Source organism: Argopecten irradians, chromosome 7, assembly GCF_041381155.1.
Source record: "Argopecten irradians isolate NY chromosome 7, Ai_NY, whole genome shotgun sequence".
Lineage (NCBI taxonomy): Eukaryota > Metazoa > Mollusca > Bivalvia > Pectinida > Pectinidae > Argopecten > Argopecten irradians.
In genome coordinates, this window is record NC_091140.1 from 29,709,529 (window position 1) to 29,735,722 (window position 26,194).

General features: G+C 36.2%; 1 protein-coding gene across 4 annotated transcripts in view; it reads right to left on the reverse strand.

Annotated features, from left to right (window-relative positions):
* LOC138328092 (deleted in lung and esophageal cancer protein 1-like) overlaps positions 1-21,732 on the reverse strand; it is a 38,959-nt gene extending 17,227 nt beyond the window's left edge. For 2 of the 4 annotated variants that reach the window (XM_069274709.1, XM_069274706.1), the window contains exons 1-26: positions 21,580-21,731; positions 17,113-17,331; positions 16,639-16,792; positions 16,048-16,158; positions 15,073-15,272; positions 14,465-14,682; positions 13,927-14,008; positions 13,489-13,576; positions 12,918-13,091; positions 12,235-12,368; positions 11,771-11,954; positions 11,078-11,240; positions 10,304-10,487; positions 9,618-9,780; positions 9,040-9,179; positions 8,333-8,426; positions 7,316-7,446; positions 4,951-5,109; positions 4,388-4,530; positions 3,442-3,595; positions 2,921-3,031; positions 2,558-2,688; positions 2,252-2,434; positions 1,322-1,401; positions 818-969; positions 143-249 (exon numbers count right to left, since the gene is read on the reverse strand). In XM_069274709.1, the coding sequence (XP_069130810.1) occupies positions 143-249; positions 818-969; positions 1,322-1,401; positions 2,252-2,434; positions 2,558-2,688; positions 2,921-3,031; positions 3,442-3,595; positions 4,388-4,530; positions 4,951-5,109; positions 7,316-7,446; positions 8,333-8,426; positions 9,040-9,179; positions 9,618-9,780; positions 10,304-10,487; positions 11,078-11,240; positions 11,771-11,954; positions 12,235-12,368; positions 12,918-13,091; positions 13,489-13,576; positions 13,927-14,008; positions 14,465-14,682; positions 15,073-15,272; positions 16,048-16,158; positions 16,639-16,792; positions 17,113-17,328 (3,656 nt within the window). In that variant the 5' untranslated portion in view covers positions 17,329-17,331; positions 21,580-21,731. Of the gene's footprint in view, positions 1-142; positions 250-817; positions 970-1,321; positions 1,402-2,251; positions 2,435-2,557; positions 2,689-2,920; positions 3,032-3,441; positions 3,596-3,656; positions 3,679-3,820; positions 3,843-4,387; positions 4,531-4,950; positions 5,110-7,315; positions 7,447-8,332; positions 8,427-9,039; positions 9,180-9,617; positions 9,781-10,303; positions 10,488-11,077; positions 11,241-11,770; positions 11,955-12,234; positions 12,369-12,917; positions 13,092-13,488; positions 13,577-13,926; positions 14,009-14,464; positions 14,683-15,072; positions 15,273-16,047; positions 16,159-16,638; positions 16,793-17,112; positions 17,332-21,579 lie in introns of all 4 variants that reach the window. The other 2 variants (XM_069274708.1, XM_069274707.1) reach the window with 2 other exon arrangements.
* Positions 21,733-26,194: the final 4,462 nt, after the last annotated feature.

A 26,194-nucleotide genomic window follows, 5' to 3' on the forward strand; every position in this document is an offset into this window, starting at 1 on the left:
TAACTAAAGCTGTGCAGTAGAAATCAATCCAGAAAGGAACTCATATGCGTGCGACAGCAATTTTCTAAAAAATAGTAATGGTGACCTTGATCTTTACTTATTATGAGATTTTGATCGTTAAATCAATTCAGCTATACTTTACCTGACAATAGGTTTTTGGTCAGGCTTAGCAGCGGTCATCTGGAACCGAAGTGGACATCCCACCACATTCATCTTTACTGGAATGGTGACAGCATCAAGGTCTCCAACCTAAAGGATATGATAGACAGGTCATTCACTATTAAAAACGGTAATTTTTCCTGATAAAAATGTACACTTAAAACCAAATTTCTTTCGAGGATACTAACATACACGATTTCCATTCCAAAAGTAGTTCACTAACATCAACATTTGCAGAAGTAAAACAAAAAATCCCAGAGGGACAAATGAAAGAGGGATCTTTTCTCTGCTTTTCAAACTTCAACAATAAAAATTCAAGATGGCAGTCGGTCAGCCATCTTGTTGACCAATCAGTCCAAAACTGTATTATTCAGATCTATTTGGCAATTTGAATAGCCCACCTTCATTATAAATATGTCTGTAAATTCCAATCAGTATCAATAACGTAGGTGTTAATTCGTGGAGATAAACTTTCACGAATTTACTTGGATCGCAAAAGTAAATTGCAGGCAATAGAATGTTGTTTAATTCACAGAATGTAAGATTTGTTTGCATATATGGGCTGGATGTAATGTCTGTACCTAAAATAAAACAGCTTTTGAATATTAATAGGTATTGTCAGCCTGAGAAAGATGGAGTAATCCTTTGGTGACCATACCTTACATATCAGATTATCAGTATAGAGACCCCACATGTCGGAGTATGCCCCTAATTCTATAATCTGCTCTCCGAATGGTTGTAGGATCCCAGATGCTGGAGAAGGCACAAAAGAGGCTCCAAGTCCAAGTGAAAGCATTGCTTTACATAAATCTGAAAAAATAATCATTATAATCATAAGATGAGTCACTTTCTGTATTTCATAATTATTTAAATATCTCCTTAATAATTACAATAATTGTAGTTCATATTTAGACATATTCATCTATACAACATGAGGTTAATTCACTGTCAAAATTCCTGTAAGATTCCGTAATATGTGTATAACAAATTATGCTTATAATGAAGTGATTTCATTGGTCCCCTGAGATTCGTTATAACCATGTTAACTATACATGCAACACATATGCAGGACATAGTTCTAGTGAGAAATATGCAAGAAGGAAGTAGTTCTAATGAGAAACAATTCAGTTATTCAGTATAAATTGAGGAGTAGTAACCGTACCTTGTTGTGCCTTTACTTGAGTCTTACTAAGTGGATCTGCCAGGTTTGGTGTCCGACCCAACATCAGTCTCCTCTGTTGGCTACAAAAAACAAACATTCTGAGTAATGCTGAAGAAAAACATCCCCCTGTCAACACACATTCTGAGTATTGCTGAAGAAAAACATCCCCCTGTCAACAAACATTCTGAGTATTGCTGAAGAAAAACATCCCCCTGTCAACAAACATTCTGAGTATTGCTGAAGAAAAACATCCCCCTGTCAACAAACATTCTGAGTATAATGCTGAAGAAAAACATCCCCCTGTCAACAAACATTCTGAGTAATGCTGAAGAAAAACATCCCCCCTGTCAACAAACATTCTGAGTATTGCTGAAGAAAAACATCCCCCTGTCAACAAATATTAGAGTACTGATATGCTGGCAATAATTTTCTATAAATAGCAATTTGAAATGACATTGACCTTGACCTTACAACTTTTGAAATTCTTATCAAAGATAATAATGTGTGAGACTTTTCTAAAAATCAATCTGTTTTTTCTTAAAATATTGTCTTGAAACCAAAATTTGACTTCTGTGTAATAAATTTATTTTAAGTAACAGTGATCTTGGTTGTTGACCTTTTAACCCCAAATTGAGTCTCAAAGCTGTGTTGTCTTTTAAGTTCCCATCGAATGAAGATTCAACTCAATTCATAATCTGTTATCAAGTTATTGTCTGGAATCCAGCATCCAGACAGACAGGTGGACAAGAGAGAGATAGACATAAACAATAGATTGGAAATATTACTGAAAGGTAAACAAAGTCTGATCAGCTGTATAGGTCCCTAAAGTTTTGAAACACTTTTTTTACTATTATAGGTATCTGCTCTGATTGTTATTTGTGACTGGTTTTGAATAGACTGTGTGTTATAATGTGGTGTAGGGATAATTACCTTTTGGAGACATTAGGGTCCTTGTTCCCTGGAGGGGTGGGGGGTTTGGCCATGAAGTGTTCCATCTGGAGGTTATACTGAGCGGTTATCCCAGACTCGTTCTGAATGTGTAAAAAGACCTTCGGTGTGTCGCCCAAGTCTGTCTTTTCTCCATAATCCAAACAAACATCATCAAAGAACTCACTGAAAATGACACAAAAATCACATTAACATTAGGAAAGGCTGTGTCACTTTGGAAACCGCAATTCTAACTAAAACAGATACATATGTTTTTTAGAGTAGCCTCCCTTAGTTCTAGTGACCTACCTGGAAAGTGGGCCCAGGGCGGAGGTTTTGTAGGTCACAGACAGACCTTTAGCGTCACAGAATAGGCCTAAAAACAGCAGCTGTTCCATCCCACCGACTTCACAAGGAATTCTCACATCCGATATCTCACCCTGGCAACAATAAACAAAAACAGCTGTGATATATAATGGTTAGAATTTTTGTTTCAATAAGGTCTGTCATAAACCTTTTACTGTCAGTGTATCTTCCTCTCAACATTTAAGGCTATCTAAGACTGGACTATGGTAACTTATATGCAACTAGCATACTCCGGATTAGCCTACTTACACACAGGCATGTGTTTGGAAGGCTATAAGCTGTATCCTATACTAGCTGAATGGTTACCTCTCTGTTGGCGACAAATCGGATGTCGATTGTCCTCTCTTCCCGAGGTTGAAGTTCACCACAGATTGGATCAAGCTCCACTACACAGTCTTCAGCATGGGATCCCTGAATCTATAATTAAAATATCGACAATGAATCCCTGATATCTCTCAGTTATACATGTCTAAAAAGTATAAAAAACTTAAGATAGGTCGGTTACAACCATGTAAATGTAACACCATTAGAGAAGGAAAGCTTTTCAAGTCTGCATAAATCTTTTTTTTTTTACAAATCTTCTCTTTAAAAAAAAAAACCTTACTGTATAGCAGATTATTTTTGTGGGTCAAACTTTTCGCGATTTGGACCAAAAACTAAGAAAATTACATTTTAGCTAATCAAAATTTTGCAATTTGGCATTAGGAGTACCTGGTATATAATCCGACAAATTCTAAATATTACCCAGACCAAAATTATATGTTTACATCACAAAATCACGAAAGTATCAACCCTTCAAAAATAAATGAAAACAGTATCCAACGTACCTGTCCCCAGGAGAACGAGGCTGGTATGAGAGTCTGGTTGATTATCGTCGCCTGACACAGGACGGGAACACCTTTGTATACTTCATCCATACACACCTCACAGGACGCGAGACAGACCTGTGGCTTCTGTACCTCAGCTGTCACCCCAATATTACTAAAACATCCAAAAGTTATATATATGAACAACACATATGGCAGACTTGTGACTTCTCTACCTCCGCTGTCACTCCAATATTACTAAAACATCCAAAAGTTATATATATGAACAAAACATATGGCAGACTTGTGACTTCTCTACCTGCTGTCACTCCAATATTACTAAGACATCCAAAAGTTATATATATGAACAACACATATGGCAGACTTGTGACTTCTCTACCTCCGCTGTCACTCCAATATTACTTAAACATCCAAAAGTTATATATATGAACAACACATATGGCAGACTTGTGACTTCTCTACCTCCGCTGTCACTCCAATATTACTAAACATCCAAAAGTTATATATATGAACAAAACATATGGCAGACTTGTGGCTTCCGTACCTCGGCTGTCACCCAAATATTACTAAAACATCCAGTACTTGTACAAATGTACTTACTTATTTTGGTCAGTCATTACCAATCATGACATTACCAACACCTGTCTTATCTGACACATTTACTCATTCCTTCAGAGTGTTGGTAAAATCAGGTTTCACTGTATACAGTAAAACAGATTTTTGTACTGAATTATCCAATAGTTATATATATAATGTCTCTGACTAGTTACTAGTGGCAAAGGTTGACAGAAAATGGACAGCGACATGATGAACAGAGAATGTCATTCTCATTTATATGGTATGACTGGTTGGAGCTAGTCGTTCGTTTTTTAATTAATGACAGACCTAGTGATTTTTATATTGTTTTCAGAAGAATCTTGACAGAATCAGTCCTTAAAGCACTTACCACTCACTACCATCCACAACATTCACTGTAAACACACGCTTTATCGTCTTCACAGCTGTAGGTCGAAACTCTACTGATATAGTCTTCTGTTCAAGGGGAGACAACTCACCGCTCTCCGGAGTGAAAACAAACTCGCTGGGATCCTAAGAGTGTTTACAAAGTAAAAAGAACATATATATGATATTTGACTGATTTAAGTTATTCATTTCACTAAATCATTTGAATATATGCTGTTATGGCATTGGTCACCATCTTATCAAACTTTACTCTTATGTTATTCTTTTCAGTATTGGAACAAATTTCTATTTGACACATGGAATAAAATGCAGCTTATTAGATATGCAAGCTTGTTTAGTTTGAAAAAACTTTGTAAAAACATCTCCTTCATTTTCTTTCTTCAAGGTTCTTAAATTTGGTCAAAATTGATATCAGTTTCTCTAACAACCCTTTAGAAATATTTCAACTTTTTTATAGCAATGAATTATGTGTAAATAGCACATACTATTCCCTAGTGACTTTTATTAACAAAAGTACAGAAATAAAAGACTGAGGAAAACACTAACATCACCGTTTTGCAGGTCGATGAATTCGGGACTGTCATGGATACTCCACTTGGTAATAATCTGAGCGAGATTTGTCAGTGTTATTTCCTTTCTGGCCTGATTCCCCAAACAGACAAGGCCAAAACTCACGTCTGGTTCTTCAATTACAAGTTCTGGACCCTGGAAACAAAATGTGTGGCTGTTTAATCATCTCCCCTGTACACTTTTTTTAAGTTTTCTCCGCTGTACACAAAATGGGCCTTTCTCTCTGTCTAAAGTTATATCTCTTGTATACTATTTTTTCACTTTGTCACCTGTACACAATTTGTTTTCACTTTGTTTAAAGTTATTCGCCTGTAAACAAAATGTCTTTCTCTCTGTCTAAAGTCATCTCCCCTGTACACAAATTTTCCCTTTTTCTAAAGGTATATCCATTGTACACAAAATGTCTGTGTAAAGTTATTTCCCTTTTACACAAAATGTTTTTCACTATCTAAAGTTATCTCCCTTATACACAAATGTTTTTCACTCTGTCCAAAGTTATGTCCCTTGTACACTTAACATAAGAGATGATTTTCTTCATGGTACATAAACAAGAATTCAAGTGAGCCTGTACAACTATGTGAATACAATAGAAAGAGATCCCAGAGGGATCTTGGCTGCCCACCAAAGAATGATCTATGTTGACTCGAAAGCACGGATCTTTTCTCTGCATTTTCAACTTTTTACTACTTAATTACACATGAAATTGTGAGAAAAAGATCCTTTCAGTACTTTCTGAGATATATTAACACTGACAAACTTCAATAATCAACATCAAAGAATGTTGTTGACCAAATCAGTCAACATATTGCAATTTGCCAGGTCCTAGAGAGTTACCTACATATAAAATTTGAGACAGATCACTTGAGTACTTTCTGAGAAATAGCGGTAACAAACTTCAATTTATCAAAATTCTAAAATGGTGGCCTGTCGTCCATACTATGTTGACCCGTTCGGACCCAAAATGTCAATTAGGGCACTAAGGGTAAACCTGCACATAAATTTGAGACAATATCCCTTCAGTTGTTGGACCCGATCGGTCCCAAAATCAAATAGGCAACAAACAAGGGCCCTAGGGGAACTTTACATGGTGAAATTTGGGATCGAGATCCCCTTCAGTACTTTCTGAGAAAATAGCAGGTAACAAACGTTTAACAATCAAATCCAAGAGCGGCCCGGACAGGCGGCATTTTGTTAACCGATCGGTATCCTTAAAATGCAATAATGCACAACTAGGTAAGGGCCCTAGGGGAACCTACAATGTGAAATTTGAGAGAGATCACTTCAGTACTTTCTGAGAAAAAGCGGTAACAAACTTTAACTATCAAAAATCCAAGATGGGCGGCCTGGCGGCCATCTTGTCGGACGATTGGTCCTAAAATGCAATATGCACAACAAGGGCCCTAGGGGAACCTAAATGTGAAATTTGGGAGAGATCCCTTCAGTACTTTCTGAGAAATAGCGGTAACAATCTTTAACAATCAAAATCCAAGATGGCGGCCTGGCGGCCATTTTGTTAACCGATCGGTCCTAAAATGCAATATGCACAACTAGGGCCCTAGGGGAACCTACATGTGAAATTTGAGAGGGATCCCTTCAATACTTTCTGAGAAATAGCGGTAACAAAATTTAACTATCAAAATCCAAGATGGCGGCCTGGCGGCCATCTTGTTAACTGATCGGTCCTAAAATGCAATATGCACAACTAGGGCCCTAGGGGAACCTACATGTGAAATTTGAGAGTGATCCCTTCAGTACTTTCTGAGAAAAAGCGGGTAACAAACTTTAACTATCAAAATCCAAGATGGCGGCCTGGCGGCCATCTTGGCGACGATTGGTCCTAAATGCAATATGCACAACAAGGGCCCTAGGGGAACCTAAATGTGAAATTTGAGAGAGATCCCTTCAGTACTTTCTGAGAAATAGCGGTAACAATCTTTAACAATCAAAATCCAAGATGGCGGCCTGGCGGCCATTTTGTTAACCGATCGGTCCTAAAATGCAATATGCACAACTAGGGCCCTAGGGGAACCTACATGTGAAATTTGAGAGGGATCCCTTCAATACTTTCTGAGAAATAGCGGTAACAAAATTTAACTATCAAAATCCAGATGGCGGCCTGGCGGCCATCTTGTTAACTGATGGTCCTAAAATTGCAATATGCACAACTAGGGCCCTAGGGGAACCTATGAATATTTGAGAGTGATCCCTTCAGTACTTCCATGGTACATAAACAAGAATTCAAGTGAGCCTGTACAACTATGTGAATACAATAGAAAGTCCCATGACTGTCAATGACAAACAAAAAGAGTTTTAGTGCATTTCAGCATCCTGGCTGCTTTACCTTGAACTCTGCCTCTACATGGAGATGGAGGGGCTCCGCCATATTCATTACGTGACAGTAAAGTGTGTGGTTGATTTTACCAGGTGTAGCTCCAGTTATTCCAAGCTCAAGGTCCATAGCCATCCCAGGATCTGTGGTATAAATGTTATAACGTTAATTCCTATAGAAAACACTGGTGACAGTCAATGCTACAGTATCTCTATGTCAAATTATACCAGGTGATCTTTATAGACAGGTTGGACGGTACTTAGGTGCATGGGAAAATAATCCTATCCTCTGGTAACTCTAGATCAAAAAACGCCTTAGCAAAAGTTGCGAAAACCTTTTTTTCTTTAGCAAAAAAGAAATGTTTTAGCAGAACACACCTAGTGCCCAACAAAGTCACTTCATGGTCTTTCAAAAATGACGATATCTACAATAGCGCCTAGGGCAAAATTTTCAATGCTTTAATTGCTAAAAGTAAACTAAGAAAATAATAAAAGAACATGATATTTTCATACTCTTCCACATATCTCTTCCTATTCCCCAAGGCCATAACCAGGCCATTATTTTTTCAGTGTAACACTTGGAATGGCAAATTTTTAGGAACTTGAATTCCATCTTGAATCATATTGATTTGATAGCTCAGGTATTTGGAATGAAAAAAAAAATGAAATTACAAATTTATTTTCTTTCTTCAGCCAAAAAAAATGACATAGCAAAAAATGCTAAAATGATTATTTTTATTTTAGCAATTAGTGTCTTCCATTAGCAAATTATCCAAAATGCTATCCATAAAGTGAGCACAGCTACCAAATTTGAGAAGAACACTTCCTTCCATTATAATTGTACAAAAGAAAATAATCAACGAACAGACAGATCGACAGACGGAAGGGCAGACGAAAGGACAGACAGACATCCTGATTATTATTGGGCATCTACATCTTGATGGACAGATGAATGACGTCACACCGGAACATAAGCGCACCAACACTTAGTTGTTCCAAGTGAGCGAAGAAGAGAATGTGAGATGCTTACCGAGTTCACCAAATGGTGGCTCCATCTCCAGTATATATCCCTCACTGTACGGCTGCCATTGGAATGTGATTGTAGACCGACTGTGGTTGGCCATCTAAACAAATTTCAATGTTCTCCGATTACAAAACTAAAGCTCCCACCACTCCCCTTTTTTCTTATTAAAAAAATACAATTTATTTTTCTATAATTAGTTTTAAGAGAAAACAGTTAGAGTACAGTTAATTTCATGAGTGGTCCATCAAATTATCTAGGTACATTAAATACCAACTTTCTTTTGTGGCTACTAAATTTCACTGTCAAATCATGTTAACTAAGATCAACATTACCGTATTTAAATATTGAATGAAATTACCTTTCAGTATAAATAAGGTATACATACTTTCGCAGAGACAAACTTTCTTGAATTCACTTTAATCGTGAAATTTGCAAAAGTAAATCGTAAGCAAAAGACAGTTGGTTTACAGTAAAGACAGGATAGACAAGGACATGAAATCATCATTTTCTTTTTCTCATTTTGATCTTATTCTACAGTACAAATAACTCAAAACATTTGATTTATACACAACAAAAACTGAATTTAGATTAAAGGGTTTTAATCGCTACTCTAACAAATTATAACATATGATATATATAGGTTCCTGCACTTTACACACCACTTACATACCATAATCATAGCCAATTATAACTTGATTTTAATTAGCACCTACCGTAACCCTCTTCTTAACAGTGGTCTCCATCAGACTGCGTCCCGGGACGTAGACAGCGTAAGGATGTAACACCACATTTAGTGGTACACTGTTTCCCTTCACTTCTATCTCCATAGCTGTCAGGTCCTGTAGTCTCCTCACTAACAAAAGCACAAAGCTAAATTCAAATTTAAAGAACTTTATATGTCACTAAATTTAACGTAAGTGCTCCTATTATTCCGATTAGCGCCCCCTACCTTTTCTGGCTTCAATTTTACTTACATTGAATTAAATATAAAAACTGTATTAGTTTTGTTATTTTTACTTTAGTTTTATGGAGGCCTGGTCCAAAATTGGTACTATTAAGTTCCCTAGCTCTTATTTGTTTCAATTTTTAATCACCCTGTGTGCTTATTGGTTCGAATACGGTAGGTCAAGTGACATGTATCACACTGTAAACTTTAGACCTTGAAGGTCTATATACTTGCTGATAACATTTTTATCTTTAGGTATTTTGCAGGGTTTAAAGTCTTATGTGACGTGTCTTTTGTATGACATTTCAAGGTTGCAGGTGGAAGACAAAAAGTTGCAACACTTACATCCACTTGATGGAGGGAAGATTTCTGTGGATTCATCATCCTCTTCGTCACTGACATTCGACTTCTCACGAATAGCTCGTCGGTCACGTTTCGCGGAGTCACCATCCTCATACTGTGGAATTTGTTTCAGCATCATGTGTAACACACTATGGAACTGGTTAACCTAGGAACAAGCAACTAAACAATTGATCTAAATCTTTTTTGGTGAAACTGATCAAGAAGACATTAAAACTATTTTTTAAGGTGGTGACCATTTTCATGGATTTCACATCAACCTAAAGATTAACAACACTTGGTCAGAACTATCTTAGAATCATTTTCTGCAAGTTTCAGCTTAAACCTATTTGGGAGGAGGAACTTGAAAAGAGATTTGAAATGAGTCTTGCACTGGAAAGTATGAATATGCAAACTTACTATTAAATGGCTGTAATATAGCTCCAATTGCATTTTAAACCGAACATAACAACTGTAAACATCTTTAAAAACTTTTTTTTCAGCTGCATATACTGCACTAGTGGAACAGGACCCTCTTGGGGGAGATCAGTCTTTGAATTTAGGGTAGACTGCTAAAGCCCAAAGCTTGTTTTCAATAACAGCAGGATATTTCATACTGCAATCACATTTCTTGCTCTGGAAAAATTACATTTATCAATGAAAAGTTACCGGGTAATAGAAAATGACATTACCAGTGGTGGTGCAAATGTAATGCGGAATTCCATGTCTCCGGCTGGAGGTAAGTTTCCTGACGGCGGGTGAACACTGAACACAGAATCAACATCAGGAGCCCGCACAATCTTTCTCTGGCCGTCAATTTCTTCTTCCTTCATGTCTGGTTTGTAAATCACCCATTGGAAGGGCATTTGGACATTTCTGTCAAAGTTGTAGTCAATGTTTAATCAAAATAGTCATAAGAACTTTGAATTAAGCTAAGAGGTACAGTCAAACCTGTCTATAAAAACTACCAAAAGGCCATATCAAACATGGTCTGTCTAGTCAGGTGGTCTTTTAAACAGGTTGAAATGTGTTGAAATTGGTCATTTGGGACCCTAGAGAAGTAGTCTTATTAAGTATGTGATCTTTATAGAGGTATTCAATTAAGCAGGTTATACTGTAATTGCACTAGTAGAAATAAGTTAAATTTAGCTACAAGATTTTGAATATTCATGATACACTTACAATTCAGCAAATATAAGTTGAATTACAGTAACTTGAATTGTCGCTGAATGTATATATAAGCTTAAAGTATACAATCAATTTGATATATTGTTTAATCTATATGAATATTAAACTTATAATAAATAAATCATCAAGCTTAAATTATCTCAAGAACTTGCAACATTACTAACTCTATATGCAATTGTAACATTGGAAGTTTCATTTTCAAACAATTTTGTTAAAAGTACCAGATGGTATAAAGTATACTTGATCAGAGGTAAATGTAAGTAAAAGATTTTACATACGTGCAATTTTTTACTGCAATGGTACGATCAGTGTATGTGAAGGGATTAAGATCATCAAATCTTATCATATGTTCAGCTGTGTTGTCCGTCAGCTCCCCGGGGGCGATATTTCCTTCTCCTCTTTCAACCATTGTGAGATCCACACTAGCCCTCTGAGCAATACCTATATAGTAATTAACACAGCAATTAACATTTTTCTGGTTTTTTCTGGTCATAGCTTAGAAAAACACACTTTTGTAGCTAATAAATTATCACAATTTTCAGATCAAAACAAGTTCGTGAAGATTAATAACATTCACAGATTGAAACATTAAATCTAAATTTCTATGATGATGTAGATGATAATTCGCAGAGATAAACTTTCATGAATTTACTTGGATTGTGAAATTAAATAAGTACATCGTACGCAAACAAAAGCTGATTTTCAGTATTTGATGTATGTTAGTACTGTAACCTATTTCTATATAAACACTGAGAGATGAGACAAAAAAACAAATTATTTTCGCGGCAACTTAATTTCACGTTTAAAACTTCAGTTTCAATTCGGGTTCTAGACTTCAGAAGCCTTACTTTGCCTGTATTGAAACAGTTTCGCAGATATTTATTTTCATGATTTCTTATTGCCTGTAAAGTCTGCAAAAATTAATCGCACACAAAAATAGGTCGGTTTACAGTATATAACTCCTAATTTACCTTTGATGGTGAAGTGTTTGACGTGACAATTATCACAGACAAGAGTTATGTCCTGGGTGTAGCTCTTCACAGAAGGAGGTGTGAAAATAATCTCTATCACTCCACTCTCCCCCTTCATCAACTCAAGGACAGACGGGCGGACTTCAAACGGCTGAATGATGACACTTCCATTCCTAACAACGGACTGTTGAAATATGAAATCAAAACATCAACATACAAATCTGTAACTGCCATTTACATACAGATAAAATAGTCTTAGTGTAGAGAATTAAACGTGTATATAAAGATCACCCAAGAATGTTTTAAAAGATCCCTTTCTTATTTGTTTCAATTATTTAACACCCTTGGTGCTTATTTGGGTCAAATATGTTAAAATCATGGCTAACTTGAAAGAGAATTAAAAGAATTTTAAACATTTATACCATATATTAAAGTAATATTATGGTCAATAAGTTAAATCTAACCTTGAAATTTGTGGCTGGCCAGGAGGACCTAGGCATGATACAGAACCTTCCATTCCCACCAGTATTCTTCACAATAAACTGGACCACATGGTACCCTCCAACTAGGCAGAATCCAACATCGAGGACAGGGGGTACTGCAACCACAAAGTCAAATAGCACATGTAAGAGGGGAGCTGACAGATAGTTAGGAGGAACCTATTTTTATTATTTTTATTACATATTTGAACAAAAAATGATTAAATATCATCATGACGCATTATTGTGCAGTGTGTGAGAACTGCCTTTTTCTACACTAGTAAAGACAATGTTATCTATTCCCAAACAACTGCTGGATAACAGAGCCAAATTCAGAACAAGAATTATGCGTAATCATAAGTACACATTGTTGATTTATTACATAACTATAACAGAATATTTAAAAAAAAAAAAAAAAGCTAAGTATAAATTGGCATCATTAAGTTTCACAGCCTCTTCATCCCACCATAATGATGTCCTTCAGCTATGTTCAAAGTTTGGTTAGGATTGGACTTAAACTTTTTGAGAAATAGAGCTAAACGCAAAACTTTAAAGTGAAATTAACACCAAAGTATCGTCGCGGGTAATACATGAATTACATATTATCTTTAAAGATGGCCTTTGACCTTGAAGAGGGATGCTGATCAAACAATTTTAGAAATACTTACGTGTTATTTTTGGAGGTGGCCTTCGACCCTGAAGTGGGACACTGACAATGTTTGATGATTGAGTCTGGATCTTGATCTCATCATCAAAGTCTCTCAATGCGTCTGGTGCAAACCTGATAGCATAGTGACAGCTCATTCCTGGAGCTACCAGGCCATGCTCTCCAGGGAACTGACCTACAAAACAACAAGAGGCCCAAATGACCTGCATCACTCAACTGGATATTTCAAGAGCCAATAAATCTACTCTCAAAAAGCTTTTTTTTTAACATATTGTGTACTTTTTACCTTTTCTTTTAATGATTATTCTGATTAATTTTGTGGTGTGGACATCTTTTATTACGTTACTTTCAAAATTATTCTTAATTGCGTTACTTTCAAAATTATTGTTAATATTGGCAATGGCGTAATATTACCATTGCCTGAAATATCTGTTTAGGCATGGTTAATTTATTTATCTGGTACTTTGTTAAGACATAATATCAAAAAATATGTATGGCTTTATGCAAGGCATGGAGACACGGGGACATGGTAAATATATGGAGTCGTAATATCACAGGGGTTAGGAACTTACCAAGTCCAACAGAGAAGAATGGAGTTGTTGGTGGTAGAACAGTACACTGTCTCATCACAGAGGAGATGTTCTTCAGCTCTAAGGTCAACTAGCAAACACACAAACAAGTGATGGCTTTAATCTCTACTGGTTCACAAATGTTCACAAATGCATTGAAATTGGCTAAAATAAAACTTTACCCAGCACTTCAGCTTTTAACATTTTTTACCTTAATTCTAGTTAACATCTGTCATTATTTCATGTAAAACTTTAGAAAACAATTTTTTTTGTCTTTGTTCATCACAGGCCAAATAAATTAGTTTTATTACATTTTGTTTCATTGGAGGACTTCAATAAAGGCAAAGAATATTTGATAAAAAAAGACAAGAATTGTAGATTATTGTAGATAACAGATTGATCAGCTACTTTGATTCCAAAATCGAATCCATCAAAAATTACCTCATATACTTGACCAACTTTGTAGTCCGAAAATTTCACGATAGGTGGTGATACTAGAAATACAACGGACAGCTCCTTAGGTCTGAAATGAAATCAGGATTTTTTTAATGGCAATGTTTCTATCTAGTCTTGTTAAAACATATCAGATTTGTGAAATCTATACAATTTGCTGAATTCCTAAAGAGAGTGGTTTACATATAGGTACTTATATATTTGATAACTATAACAACCATTGATTTGGTTAGTATAGTGTTAAACTACACACGGTATTTGAAAGAATTTAAAATAATGATATCTGAGAATATATACCCTTGACCATTTGGTAGTTCTACCAGAGAGATGTAACAACATATTAACCTCAACAAAGGCCCATAATTGTTAAATATTGATAATTTTTCTTAAAATTATGGTTTCACATAGAAGTCTTGTGACAAAGTTGTGAATATTTTATACTGCTTGATAAAATCTAAAATAATAAACTTTGAGAATACACTTCGCCATTTTTTAAGTTCTACAAGTATTTGTAATTTGTACTTACTTGCTCGTATCAGGTTTAGCCTGTATACCAATTTCTTTTGGTTTAGGACGGCCAGGCATTATCAGGGACCTGCCACCAGGCAAAGCTGATGGAGGAACAAATCTCGGATTACGAACGTAATTCACGCGAGCCTGAAGATTAGCCAGATCTTTTCTATCAACCTCGCGCTGTGCCTCACTCATATGGATTTTCCAACCACCTCTTTTTGGAAATACCACCTAATTAGGCAATAGAAAAGGCAAAAATCATCTAACACGTCATGATCATTAAGCTCAATATTTTAACTCTAAACTCAATATCTAAGCTCTAAGCTAAATAATGAGCTTTAGAGATAGACCAATAAGTGATCTCTAACATTTCATGTTCAAAATTTCAATCTTTGTATAAATGCAATTTCCAAAACAAATTTGTGAAGGTCAACATTTGAGGATTTAAAAATTAAATTAAAATTCTTATGAATATAAATAATAGAGATATCAATTCACAAAGATAAACTTTTGCTAATTGATTTTGATAGGAAATTCACAAAGTAAATTGCATGTTAAAGAGAGTTGATTTACATTATCCATTAACAAGTACAATATGGAAGGATTAGGAGCTCTACTGACCGATTCTGTCTCGGACGAAGCAGGCTCGGACTCCAGAATTTCTTGTTCCACATTGATACTGTCTGACACATAGCTTTGGTGTACAAGGTCACTCCGGCTGTGGAATACAGCAGGCTGTGGAGTTTCTTCTGTTTGGTCAACAGGGCGAGTCCGTTGTTGTGAGGACACTGTCTCACGTGCATAACTAGGCACCTTTGGACCTGATCAGGAAAAAATATAATTCTTTGTAGTTTATAACAATTAAACTCCAATAAACTTTAAAGATGCTCCACCGCTGACAAATGACATTTCTTTAATATCAAAAACAGGAGCAGACGATTTAGTACTTTTTATCAGTTACAAAAGTTACTTACTTTACACCATTACCACCATTGAAAAGTTTGAGCTTCTCATTTTACTTCAAGTTAAAATTACCAAAAATATTTAATTGCATCCCGAAAAAATTCTGTGGCACTATATCTTATATGGAATGAAGTACTGATTGCGCATGGACCAAAGGCAAAATAAATTATTCTATATAATTTTTGCCTTTGGTTAATTAGACATATATATACACGATTAAACACCAATTAGTGTTCAAGTGATGGATATCATTTATGCTCTGTCAACGGTGGAGTATCTTTAAAATTCAAAATACAGGAAGTTTGCCAATGTCATTTCAATTTCATTACATGTTATTTTGTTTCTAAAATAGTGACTTGGGTAGAAACAGAGTTCAACAACAAATCTGTCAACAACATCGACCGCTGACTATAGTCAACATCAGTATAGAAGGAGTTATATAATAATAAGGCAACTTTCTATGGGTCCTAAACAGTCAGTTTTAACACATTTTGACCTGTGTTTAGACTATAGAGGCCATTTAACTACATGTATATATTAATAAGTTTTCTCTTGGTATCTTGCATGGTCTCTAAAGAAAAGTTTTACAGTAAATTTGTCCAAACCAGTTTGTTTTATCCACGTTTTACCCACCATGTGGCACAGGGACAGTCATCTGTTCCTCGGTAGCATAGTCCTCAGGGGAAAGCAGTTTGTGTTTCTTCAGTAAATCGGAGTCGATGCAGGAACGGAAGTGGGAGCGACCTGGCAAAACAGTTGGCAATGTTTTTATTTGTTATCAAGGTGTTATGATAATGCTAGGAATAATAACTGCATTAAAAAATCTCGTAGGGAGGCTGGAATACTAATATCACTTAGAGATCTCACTTGATTAACTCAAGGTTAAATTTAGATGACCAGGAAGATCATGGATTCAAAATACAGTAAGTATATTTACTTCTAGTATCTAACAGAATTTCTGTATTCATGTTTTATTGTAAGGACAATTTTTCCATTGCCGGAGACCTATGGTTGATTGCACTATGCTATACTACACTTAAAGAACACCCTTGGTCTCCGACAATGAATATTTTCATGACATTTGATAGATTACAAAAATTTGATCCATAATATCAAAGCTGCATGTATAGACAAATTTCAAATTTTCAATGTGATGAAATTAAACTTTATCTTTTGAAAGTTACAACTATGTAATGCTTTGGTAGTAGCTGGAAGCTAACATACCTGGAGGCAGACCAAGCTCTGAGTAGTTATCACAACTTTGTGTTACTCGATTCAGCTGACGCTCATCTGCTGACATAGCCCTGGCCTGCGCTTGCATGATGTGGCGTTCAAGTTTAGCAGCCTCTTCTAAACGCTTCTGCCGCTCTTCAAATACCTGTTACAGAGAATAAAAAGATACTTTCTATTAAAATATGACTGCACTAATTGAATATTCAGCGAGATGAGAATAACTGGGTATAAATTAGTGATGTTCAGCTGAAAATAGAACCTTTATTCATTAATGTATACATACTAATATTTGCAATGGTCTTAATTTCATTAAATTTGAGGATTCACCAAAATTCACAAAATTTAATGTCACAATTTTTTTCAAAATGTATGATCATAATATAAGTTAATAAAAAGTAAATAATGAAATTTAACTATAGAGTAACATTATTTAGAAAAAATCTGCCAAAATATTTGTATGCTTACCTTCTGCAGAGCTTCAACATAGCGTTCATGATAAGGATCATCCCCATGTTTAGAGACACCAAGGTTTGCTACAGTGTCAGCACTAATAGCATCACGAGTGTAAATTTCCCTAAATGTCTTGGCAAGTATGTGACGTACATCTTGTGACTTTCCAGTGGAAGGGCGCTGTAGGAACATAGGGGGTTCCTCCCCTCTCTGTACTGGTTGTGTCTTCATGGCCTGTGAAAAATAGAATGGTTAAAATTATGCTGGGTTAAGTATATCCCTATTGTATAAGGAGCAGATTGGTGTGACATGTATAAAGTATTAAATATTAGTACCGTATTCGACCTAATAAGCGCTCATGTCCCTATAAGCGCCCCTCCCCCCATTTGAGGCCTAGATTTCAATTGCCCTGGCATAAATCAAGACCAAAACTACATAAAAATGTATAGATTTACAATACAATTGTATAGATTTGTAATACAATTCTGCCCTGCAGGAAGTGCGTTAGAATAGTACCTGCTGCCTGCCCCTATTGCATGATCGTATAAGGCGACTAAATTTAGGATCTTAACTTTTCTCTTCTTCCTAACTGAATTTATCTTTCCTAATGCCTCCCATGGCACCGCCTTACTATTGGTCTTGAGTTGAGGTTTGCCACTGTGAGGAAGGATCTGGGTTCTGTCCCCTGGACGAGACACACCAGAGTCTATAAAAATAGTAGTTTCTGCTCTTGCTTACCGCTCAGCATACGGGGAGTGGGACGACTGGTTCGCCCGTTGTCAGTATAATGTGACCGGGTGGGGTGTGTTGCTCAGTGTCTTCGGCCGCATACTTCAGTGATATAGCACTATAAAAAGGGCAACAGTTCCAATATACAAGAAGACACAACATGAATATAACGCAGTCTCCAAAAACATGCACCTCGCACAACATACACGCAACACACCACATACATGGGAGGCCGTCCTTACATGACCATAGCTGTTAATAGGACGTTAATTAATTAAACAAACAAACAAACAAGCAATACAATTTCGTTCTATTAGCACCTTTTCATTCTTTTCAATTTGTATACGCCCTTGGGCGCTTGTATACAGTATACCGTATATGGTCACTGTCACTCAGTTGACAGAGCCTGCTTGTTTGGTTCAGTCGGTAGAGCCATAGTTATTCCAACAGATACTCTTAGTCAGGACACTCAATTGACAGGATGGTTATCACACACAATCAACAAAATTATTTTTCACTGACAGAACAATCTTCATCCAACATAAATGTCCAGAATATACTCCCATAACATGAGAGTTGAGTGGTCAGCAGTTTTTAATTAGACATTATTTTGCTGACTGTCGACTCTCATTTCCGAAGGCTCTTTGATGCAGTTTCCGATATCAGATGAAGGCGGAAGGAAAAATGCAAAAATATCAATATTTATAGCTCTAACAGATATAACATCAGAGCTTTTTCTCACTGCTTTGGGAGTGGCCCCCTGGATTTGAATTTGGGAAAATGTACGACAAAACCAAGATTTAGGGAAAATTATTAAATAGGAAATAAAGCATAACGAATAAGATTTTTTATTTCCAGTGTAGCTTATGTCCTTTTCTGAAGCCAATTCAGAAATAATTAAGCCTTAGCCAACTAAGTTCACGCATTACATGGAAAGTCATCAAGAAACTTTGATTTTGGGAAATTTAAGGCTTCAATTGGGAAAAATTTAGAGGCTTTAATGCCATGGGGAATGGGGCCAAATTTCGGCCCCAAATCATGCAATCAGACGGAAATGGAAATGCTGGTCCAAATACCTACACTGTAATTCTGCTCACAATTCTGCTGAATATAAAATGGCTAGGAACCGAGCTATACAGACTCTGAGGCATTCAAAAATACCACTACAAAAAAGACTTGGCTGACAAAATGAAAACCAATCCTAAGCTTTTCTGGAAATATGTTCGAACTAAAACCGACACAGCTACAACAATTGGAAATGTTACAAAGCCATCAGAAGAGCTAACATCGACCTCCGAAGAAATAGCCAATACCATGAATATATACTTCGCCAGTGTGTTTACTGCAGAGGAAAGAATCACTGAAAGACCACACCTTCAAACCAGAAACTATGCTGAACCCCTTGAGACAGTTACTGTGACTGACACACAAGTTGAAAAAAACATCAACAAAATCAACCCTAACAAGTCACCAGGTCCTGATAATATCCATCCAATGCTATCGGCGAAAACAGTTAATGAAATAACAAGATTTCTAACTAGTATATTCATTAAAACAATCCAATAAGGGACACTCTGTATGCCAGGTAAAAAGACCCTAGTAACTACAGACCAATCAGCCTTACCACAGTACCTAGCAAGATTTTACAAAGAATAGTGAGCTCATGAGAGACGAAATCGTCAAACATATCGATAACAGCAACCTATTCGCAAAAGAGCAACACGGATTCAGACAGGGACATTCATGCACCACCCAACTACTGGAATGCCTGGACAATATCAATGGACGAAGGCCTCAATACTGACGTGATATACCTGGACTTCAGTAAGGCGTTGACAAAGTATGTCACAGCTTATTGCTACACAAACTGGAACAATATGGCATTAAAGGGAGAAAACTCCGATGGATCAGAAATTTTCTCACGGACATGGAACAGCGAGTAATTGTCAACGGAACATGTTACCAGAGTCTACCAGTAACAAGTGGAGTTCTCCAAGGAAGTGTTCTGGGACCAGTACTGTTTCTGATATATGTAAATGATATTCCAGAAGCTGTGCCATGCCTTGTTAAAATGTTTGCTGACGACACCAAACTATACAAAAAAATCTACTCCAGGTAGCAGACAAGAACTACAGAATAGCATAGATAAAATGGTAAAGTGGGCAGAGAACTAGCTGATGACTCTCAATCTTACCAAGTGTAAACATAGAGAGATTGAAAACAACGAGAAAACATCACAATACAATATCCAGGACGAATTCTCAAACATAATTATCCAGAAAGTTTCAACAGAGAAGGATCTATAGGTATGACCATAGATGAGAAGCTGAACTTTTCAGAACAAGCTAACATAGCAGCACAAAAAGGTAATCATATCATGGGAGTCATTTTTAAGACATTTACATACATGGACCAGTACATATTCAGAACTCTCTACAAATCCCTGGTACGACTGCACCTAGAATATGCCACTACCATCTGGTCACCATTCCTACAAAAAGATATCATCAAAATCAAAAGCGTTCAACGTAGAGCTACAAAGAGGATTGAAACTATCAAAGACTTGTCCTATGAAGACAGACTAAGAACACTGGGTCTCCCGAAACTGGAGTATAGACATAAACGTTGTGATTTGATTCAACTATACTAGATTATCAATAAACACGATAAAATAGTCTCGGCCACAATGTTTAGTAGTTGACCATACCAGTCAACTTGAGGAAATACCCACAAACTGCACAAGAGACAGGTCAGGCTAAATACTACAAAAAAATGCCTTCTCCAATAGAGTCATCAACCACTGGAATGCATTACCAAACGAGGTAGTCAATGCCAAGAAATCAACAGCTTTAAGAATCAGCTAAATAAATACTGGAAGAACAACAACCAGTTTGTCCTAAGTGAACATCCATAGTGAGGCCTATAGTATAACTATTTAAGATAGATTTGATCTAAGGAAATTGACTTTATTATACATCTATACAGTCTATAGACCAATTCTAAAAACTAGCCTTAAGGTACCCTCCATTTATTTGACATCGATATTTCAATATGATTCTTATTTTCAGTCCTTTAATATGACTGGAATATATAGATATATTTTTTGTAATTTGTTAATAGTGATACTTCTGAATACTTGTAAATAACATTATAAGAAACGGTAGCCTGAACTCAAAAGTCGGTGAAGGAGGGGGAAAAAACAACTATCGCCACAAAGATTCAATACATCATCAATGCCTCTCAATAGATGTTTATGCTTTAACGAGGCCACCATCAGCGAAGTATCAGTGAAGTACAACGGAATGTTTCAAAAGTATCTTGTCATGTTAAACCTCTAACATTGTTGGAGTAGACCAGAATAGTGTGTTAACACTAAGGAATTATGTCTGTCCAAGATGGTACGTACTGACTCAGTATGTACGAAATAGTAAACCTACAGTAGTCGGTGAGCGCAGCTGCTAGTGATAGCGTACAAGGAAACTGATGTAACATGTTACTTCTCTAATTAATAGCAAAGTTGAACCTAGAAATTAGAATAGACTGTCAATAAGAAAATATTACATAGGATTAGAAGCTTGCAAAATTTTCTGAAATTTGACTTTACAGTAACCTGTCGGGAACGGAGTGCAGCAAGTAGGCCTAGATTTTCTATTTTATGATTTTTTTCGTTCTTGTAGAACATGAAGTAGAAGGCCATTAGGCTAACCAGTGAATTGCCGATCTAATAAAATGTTGCTGTTTTAAAATACTTACTTGTGACGAATAGTTCTTCAGCGTTTTAGTGTTAAACACGTACGTCTTTTGCGCATAAGTGTACCACTTTCACACTGTCGCCATTTTTGTTTCTGTGTTGCTAAGTTTTATTTACCTCCTATTCGTAGAGAGTTCCAATGATGTGAAGCGAAAATACTGGAATGTAATATTATCAGAAGACCTGCAAAATTAAATATTTCATTTAACCAAATTTATTATTTTTTATTGTTATTAAAGGCAGGATGTTTGTTGCGTAGTCAATGCAATGTTCACACGAAAACTTTGTGTTTCAGGAACAGGTGCTCAAAGGGAAACAACTCTGTGACAAGACTCAAACATCAAAGTAGTGAAAGTACCTTACGTTACATGTATTTTACAGTAGGTTGGATGGAAATACTATGAAGTTTTGTATTTAAAGGTTGAAGATCTGGAAAATGACAATGATGGTAGCAGTGTGGATGATTATAAGGAAAAAACATTGTTTAATGAAAAACTTTAAAATAAGTTGACGTTATATTTTTTTACTGTTAACTTTCTGTGAAAACAAAGCAATGTAACGATATAAAATAAATGACTTTGATAATATCTACAAAAGCTAAAAACGTAGAATCAATACTGACATTTGCTTTTTGTTCTTTGATTTATCAAAGCAATAGTTTTTTTCCTAGATCGGTAATGTACAGTACTAAGTATGTACATGTACAACTTAAAATCGGACATTCAAGTTGAAAAACACGCAATTGATATTGAAAAAAAAATAAGTATTATATTCTAATTCAAAACGTAAGCGAATATCTGACTCACAAATATTTCGTTTATATAATAAGTGTAATAGGAGAGGTAGTGGCCAGACTGGGATTCGAACCAGGTACCCTCCGAGTACTAGCCGAGTGCTCTACCGACTGAACTACCTGGTTACCGATGATCGATCCAGTCCAATCCCGCTACAAAAGTCTATCTTCAACTGCGTGGCAACCAAATGAATTGTGCTGTCTTGAAAACTACTTTTATTGTGTAACCACTGAACATTATCTTTTATATAACAATTTTCAGCTTAGTTAGAAAATATCTAAATTTTGACCTATCAGAAGCATATGTTATGTGCCATGGTAACCTTGATGTGTGATTTTTTTCTCTGGTGTAAATATTCAGTTTTTTTCTGATACCTAACTTTAATTCTAATATGGATTTTTAGAAATAGGCATTAATACCAAATTAACAATATAATAGAAATAATATAGTGGTGCACTTGAATTTGAGCTATAATGAAACAATGATAGCTATTTGACGTAAACGTGTGATTCTACCGGATTTTCACTGTTTTGAGTATACACACGACAACCTAAGCAATATTATAAAATTTAGTTGTCTGATAAGTATGAATATTCGCGAAATTGGCAAAACCAATGTTTCAACGAGACTGAAACCTCACCAGACCAAGTCCTTAACCAAAGTTGGACAAAATTGGGGGCGGGCGAGGGGGAGACATTCCCCGTTATTCAGGAAAACAAGTCAGTGTTAGCTGGGCACTAGCAAATGTAACGTACTGAGGCTGAGAAACGCTTGCTTGGAACAGAGGCTTGGCACTTTTTTATCAAAGAAAGCAGCCGAGAGAGGGACATCGGTAACATCAGAGGGGAACTGAAAACGTTGAAGAAACAGGTAATTCAATTAATTAAACAGCCTATTATCGAGCTTACGCAACGTTTCAGGGCAAAACTCAGGGCACTAAGAAGAGCAGAAAACATCAGTAGTCGTCGTACAGCAAGATGAATGAGGAAGATAAGCTTTTTAGCATATCATTTCCAGTTTGTTAAAAAGCTATTTAGGAGCAAAGGACCTGGACAATTGGACTGTTCAAAGGAAACAGTAGAGGAACGTAAGAGGACCTACAGTGATACAAGGACTAGGGGAGAAGATCTGACAGAAAATACAAAGATAAAAAAGAGGTAGAAGATTCAACAGAGGCATGATGAGAGCGAGACCAAACATTCTGCGGTTTGGCAAGTTATTCGAAATGCGAGAGCAGAATCAGCACCGGGGCCCAATGGAGTACCTTAAGTATCGGGTCATGCAGGCAATCTTGGCAACACATGCTGGACATCAAGGACGTAGACATGTTAGTCCAGAAGGGAGGCATTCCTGGAATATCTGGATGTTTAGATCATACCAACATATTTACCCAGATCACCAGGGAAGCTAGCTGCGATATTGTAGCCCAAAATACTTTAGACAGATAATGGTGTCGTCTTTAGAGCTACAATTGGTCCCTATTGCTAATGGAGCAAAGAAATTCAAATTCACAGCGAAAGATTTTTTTCACATATAAATATGATGATTTTTTTCGAAGGAAAATTATACAAGTCTACAAATTATGAATTTGACGTCTTATGAGTGGTAGAGTATATGTAAAGAATTGTCGTTATGTTTGTTTTTGACAAAAATAATATATAAATTCATTTGTACGCTTAAATCAATTCAAAACCTTAAAAAAGGATAGAAAAATGGGCCTGGGCGATTTTCTATAGCAGTGCCCCACTACGACACATAGGCACCATTTCATACCCTGCCGAAAGGTATAGTAGGTCGGTATGTATATTCGTTCTACAGGAAAGCATGAGAGAGAAAATGCAATGTTGCATCTAGACCTAACAAACACGTACGGATCAATACCACACAAGTTAGCAGAGTTGGCCATGGAAATGGAAAAGTTCAGAATGCTTCTGAAAGACTACTCCGACAGTTTCCAGAAGATCTGTGGCATATTTCTGCCATCGACTTGCCGACTTACGACTTACTAGTAATGATGTCGACATAATTAAGGCATTATGTCGACATCATATAGGAAGATGTCGACATAATCAGTAGAATATGTCGACTTACCACATGTACATGCCCACATAATACGGAAACGTATATGGACCTCTACTTGTTGTGTTAAATGTCATTTTGTCGACATTACTTATGTCGACTTGATAACATTGAACTTAGCATATCGTCATGTAAACGTCGACATGTTTAGATAATATCACAACTTGTCGTCATTATTAAGTCGTTATAAAAATATCAAGATACTATGGTGGCATATTTCTGCCATCGACTTGCCGACTTACGACTTAATGATGTCGACATAATTAAGGCATTATGTCGACATAATATAGAAAGATGTCGACATAAACACAAGAATATGTCGACTTACCACATGTACCTGCCCACACAATGATTCCAAGATAACTATGTAGAAAGTCGGTAACTCGGCGATTAATCGTGTTTATGCTCGGGCGTGACACCGACTTGTCAGTCATTGATGTCGACATCTGCTCTTGAAAGTGGAAATCAAAGGCAATCCTTTCTATGGTGGCATATTTCTGCCATCGAGTTGCCGACTTACGACTTAATGATGTCGACATAATTAAGGCATTAAGTCGACATCATATCGGAAGATGTCGACATAAACAGAAGAATATGTCGACTGACACCGACTTGTCAGTTATTGATGTCGACATCTAAACTAAAAGATGTCGACATCTGGTCTTGAAAGTGGAATTCAAAGGCCACCCTTTCATAGGGCACTGTGTATATGCAGCAAGGCACCATACAGCAGAGTTCGACGTTGATTTTGTTAATTCAGAAAAGTTTTTATTTATTTGATTTCAAAATTAAAAAATGTGATCCTGCACATCCCGGCCATGCAGCTGTAGCCTGCGTGTATGTACACATTGTAACTGTTAGTCCGAGCTGAGGAAGTTAGAGTGCAAAAGGACTCTGCTTTGTACAACAAATTTTCATCTTCTTGGCCATAATCATTTATTAATATATATAACCGTGGGTTGAAAATTCGTTTAAAAGCTCTGTTTGTGCTTTGTGGATTAGCATTTGTACCAAGTCCATGTGGTACATACCGTACTATACTATATATGATTTTTTCAAGATTTCATTTTTTTGCGAATCACGAAAAATACCAGTTACGTAATTTAAAAGCCAAAAAGGTCACAGTACAGATACACAATACCCATTTGGAAACCAGCTTTACTTGTTAGCTTGCCCTGTCCATATATACATGTATACATAGATATTTACATCCCTCGATACACTTAAATAAAGGCACAACGAATTTTTGTTACGGTCTTAATGGCCAGATTCAACCTTTGGGCTAAAAATCCTCCCGCGGGACGCGGTTTTAGCTCCAAACTCGGGATATACATTGTATCTGCATCTATTTTTTGTAGTAAAAACGTAGTAAAAAAAGTCACGTGCTTATACCTCATTCATGCCATTGGCCGGAATATACAATTGTATTATGGGTAACTAGTGATCACGTGATTTTGTGTTTACTTCCAAATATGGCGATAGTTTGCTTGCCATTTCTTCGGGGAAATTGATTTATTTGAAAATATTTAGACTCCAAAATGTTATTAATATTGCATGCATATCATTTTGACTTGCACATATGTATTATTTTACTATAAATAATGAACTGAAATGAGTTATAAAACTGTCATTTCCACGTTTTGTAAATAAATGATATAATGCGAATTGACCAATTCAATAGGTCTAACCGTCTAATCTAGGATCAGCGAAGATCGGCTACTCCCGGCTAAATTCGTAGAATTCT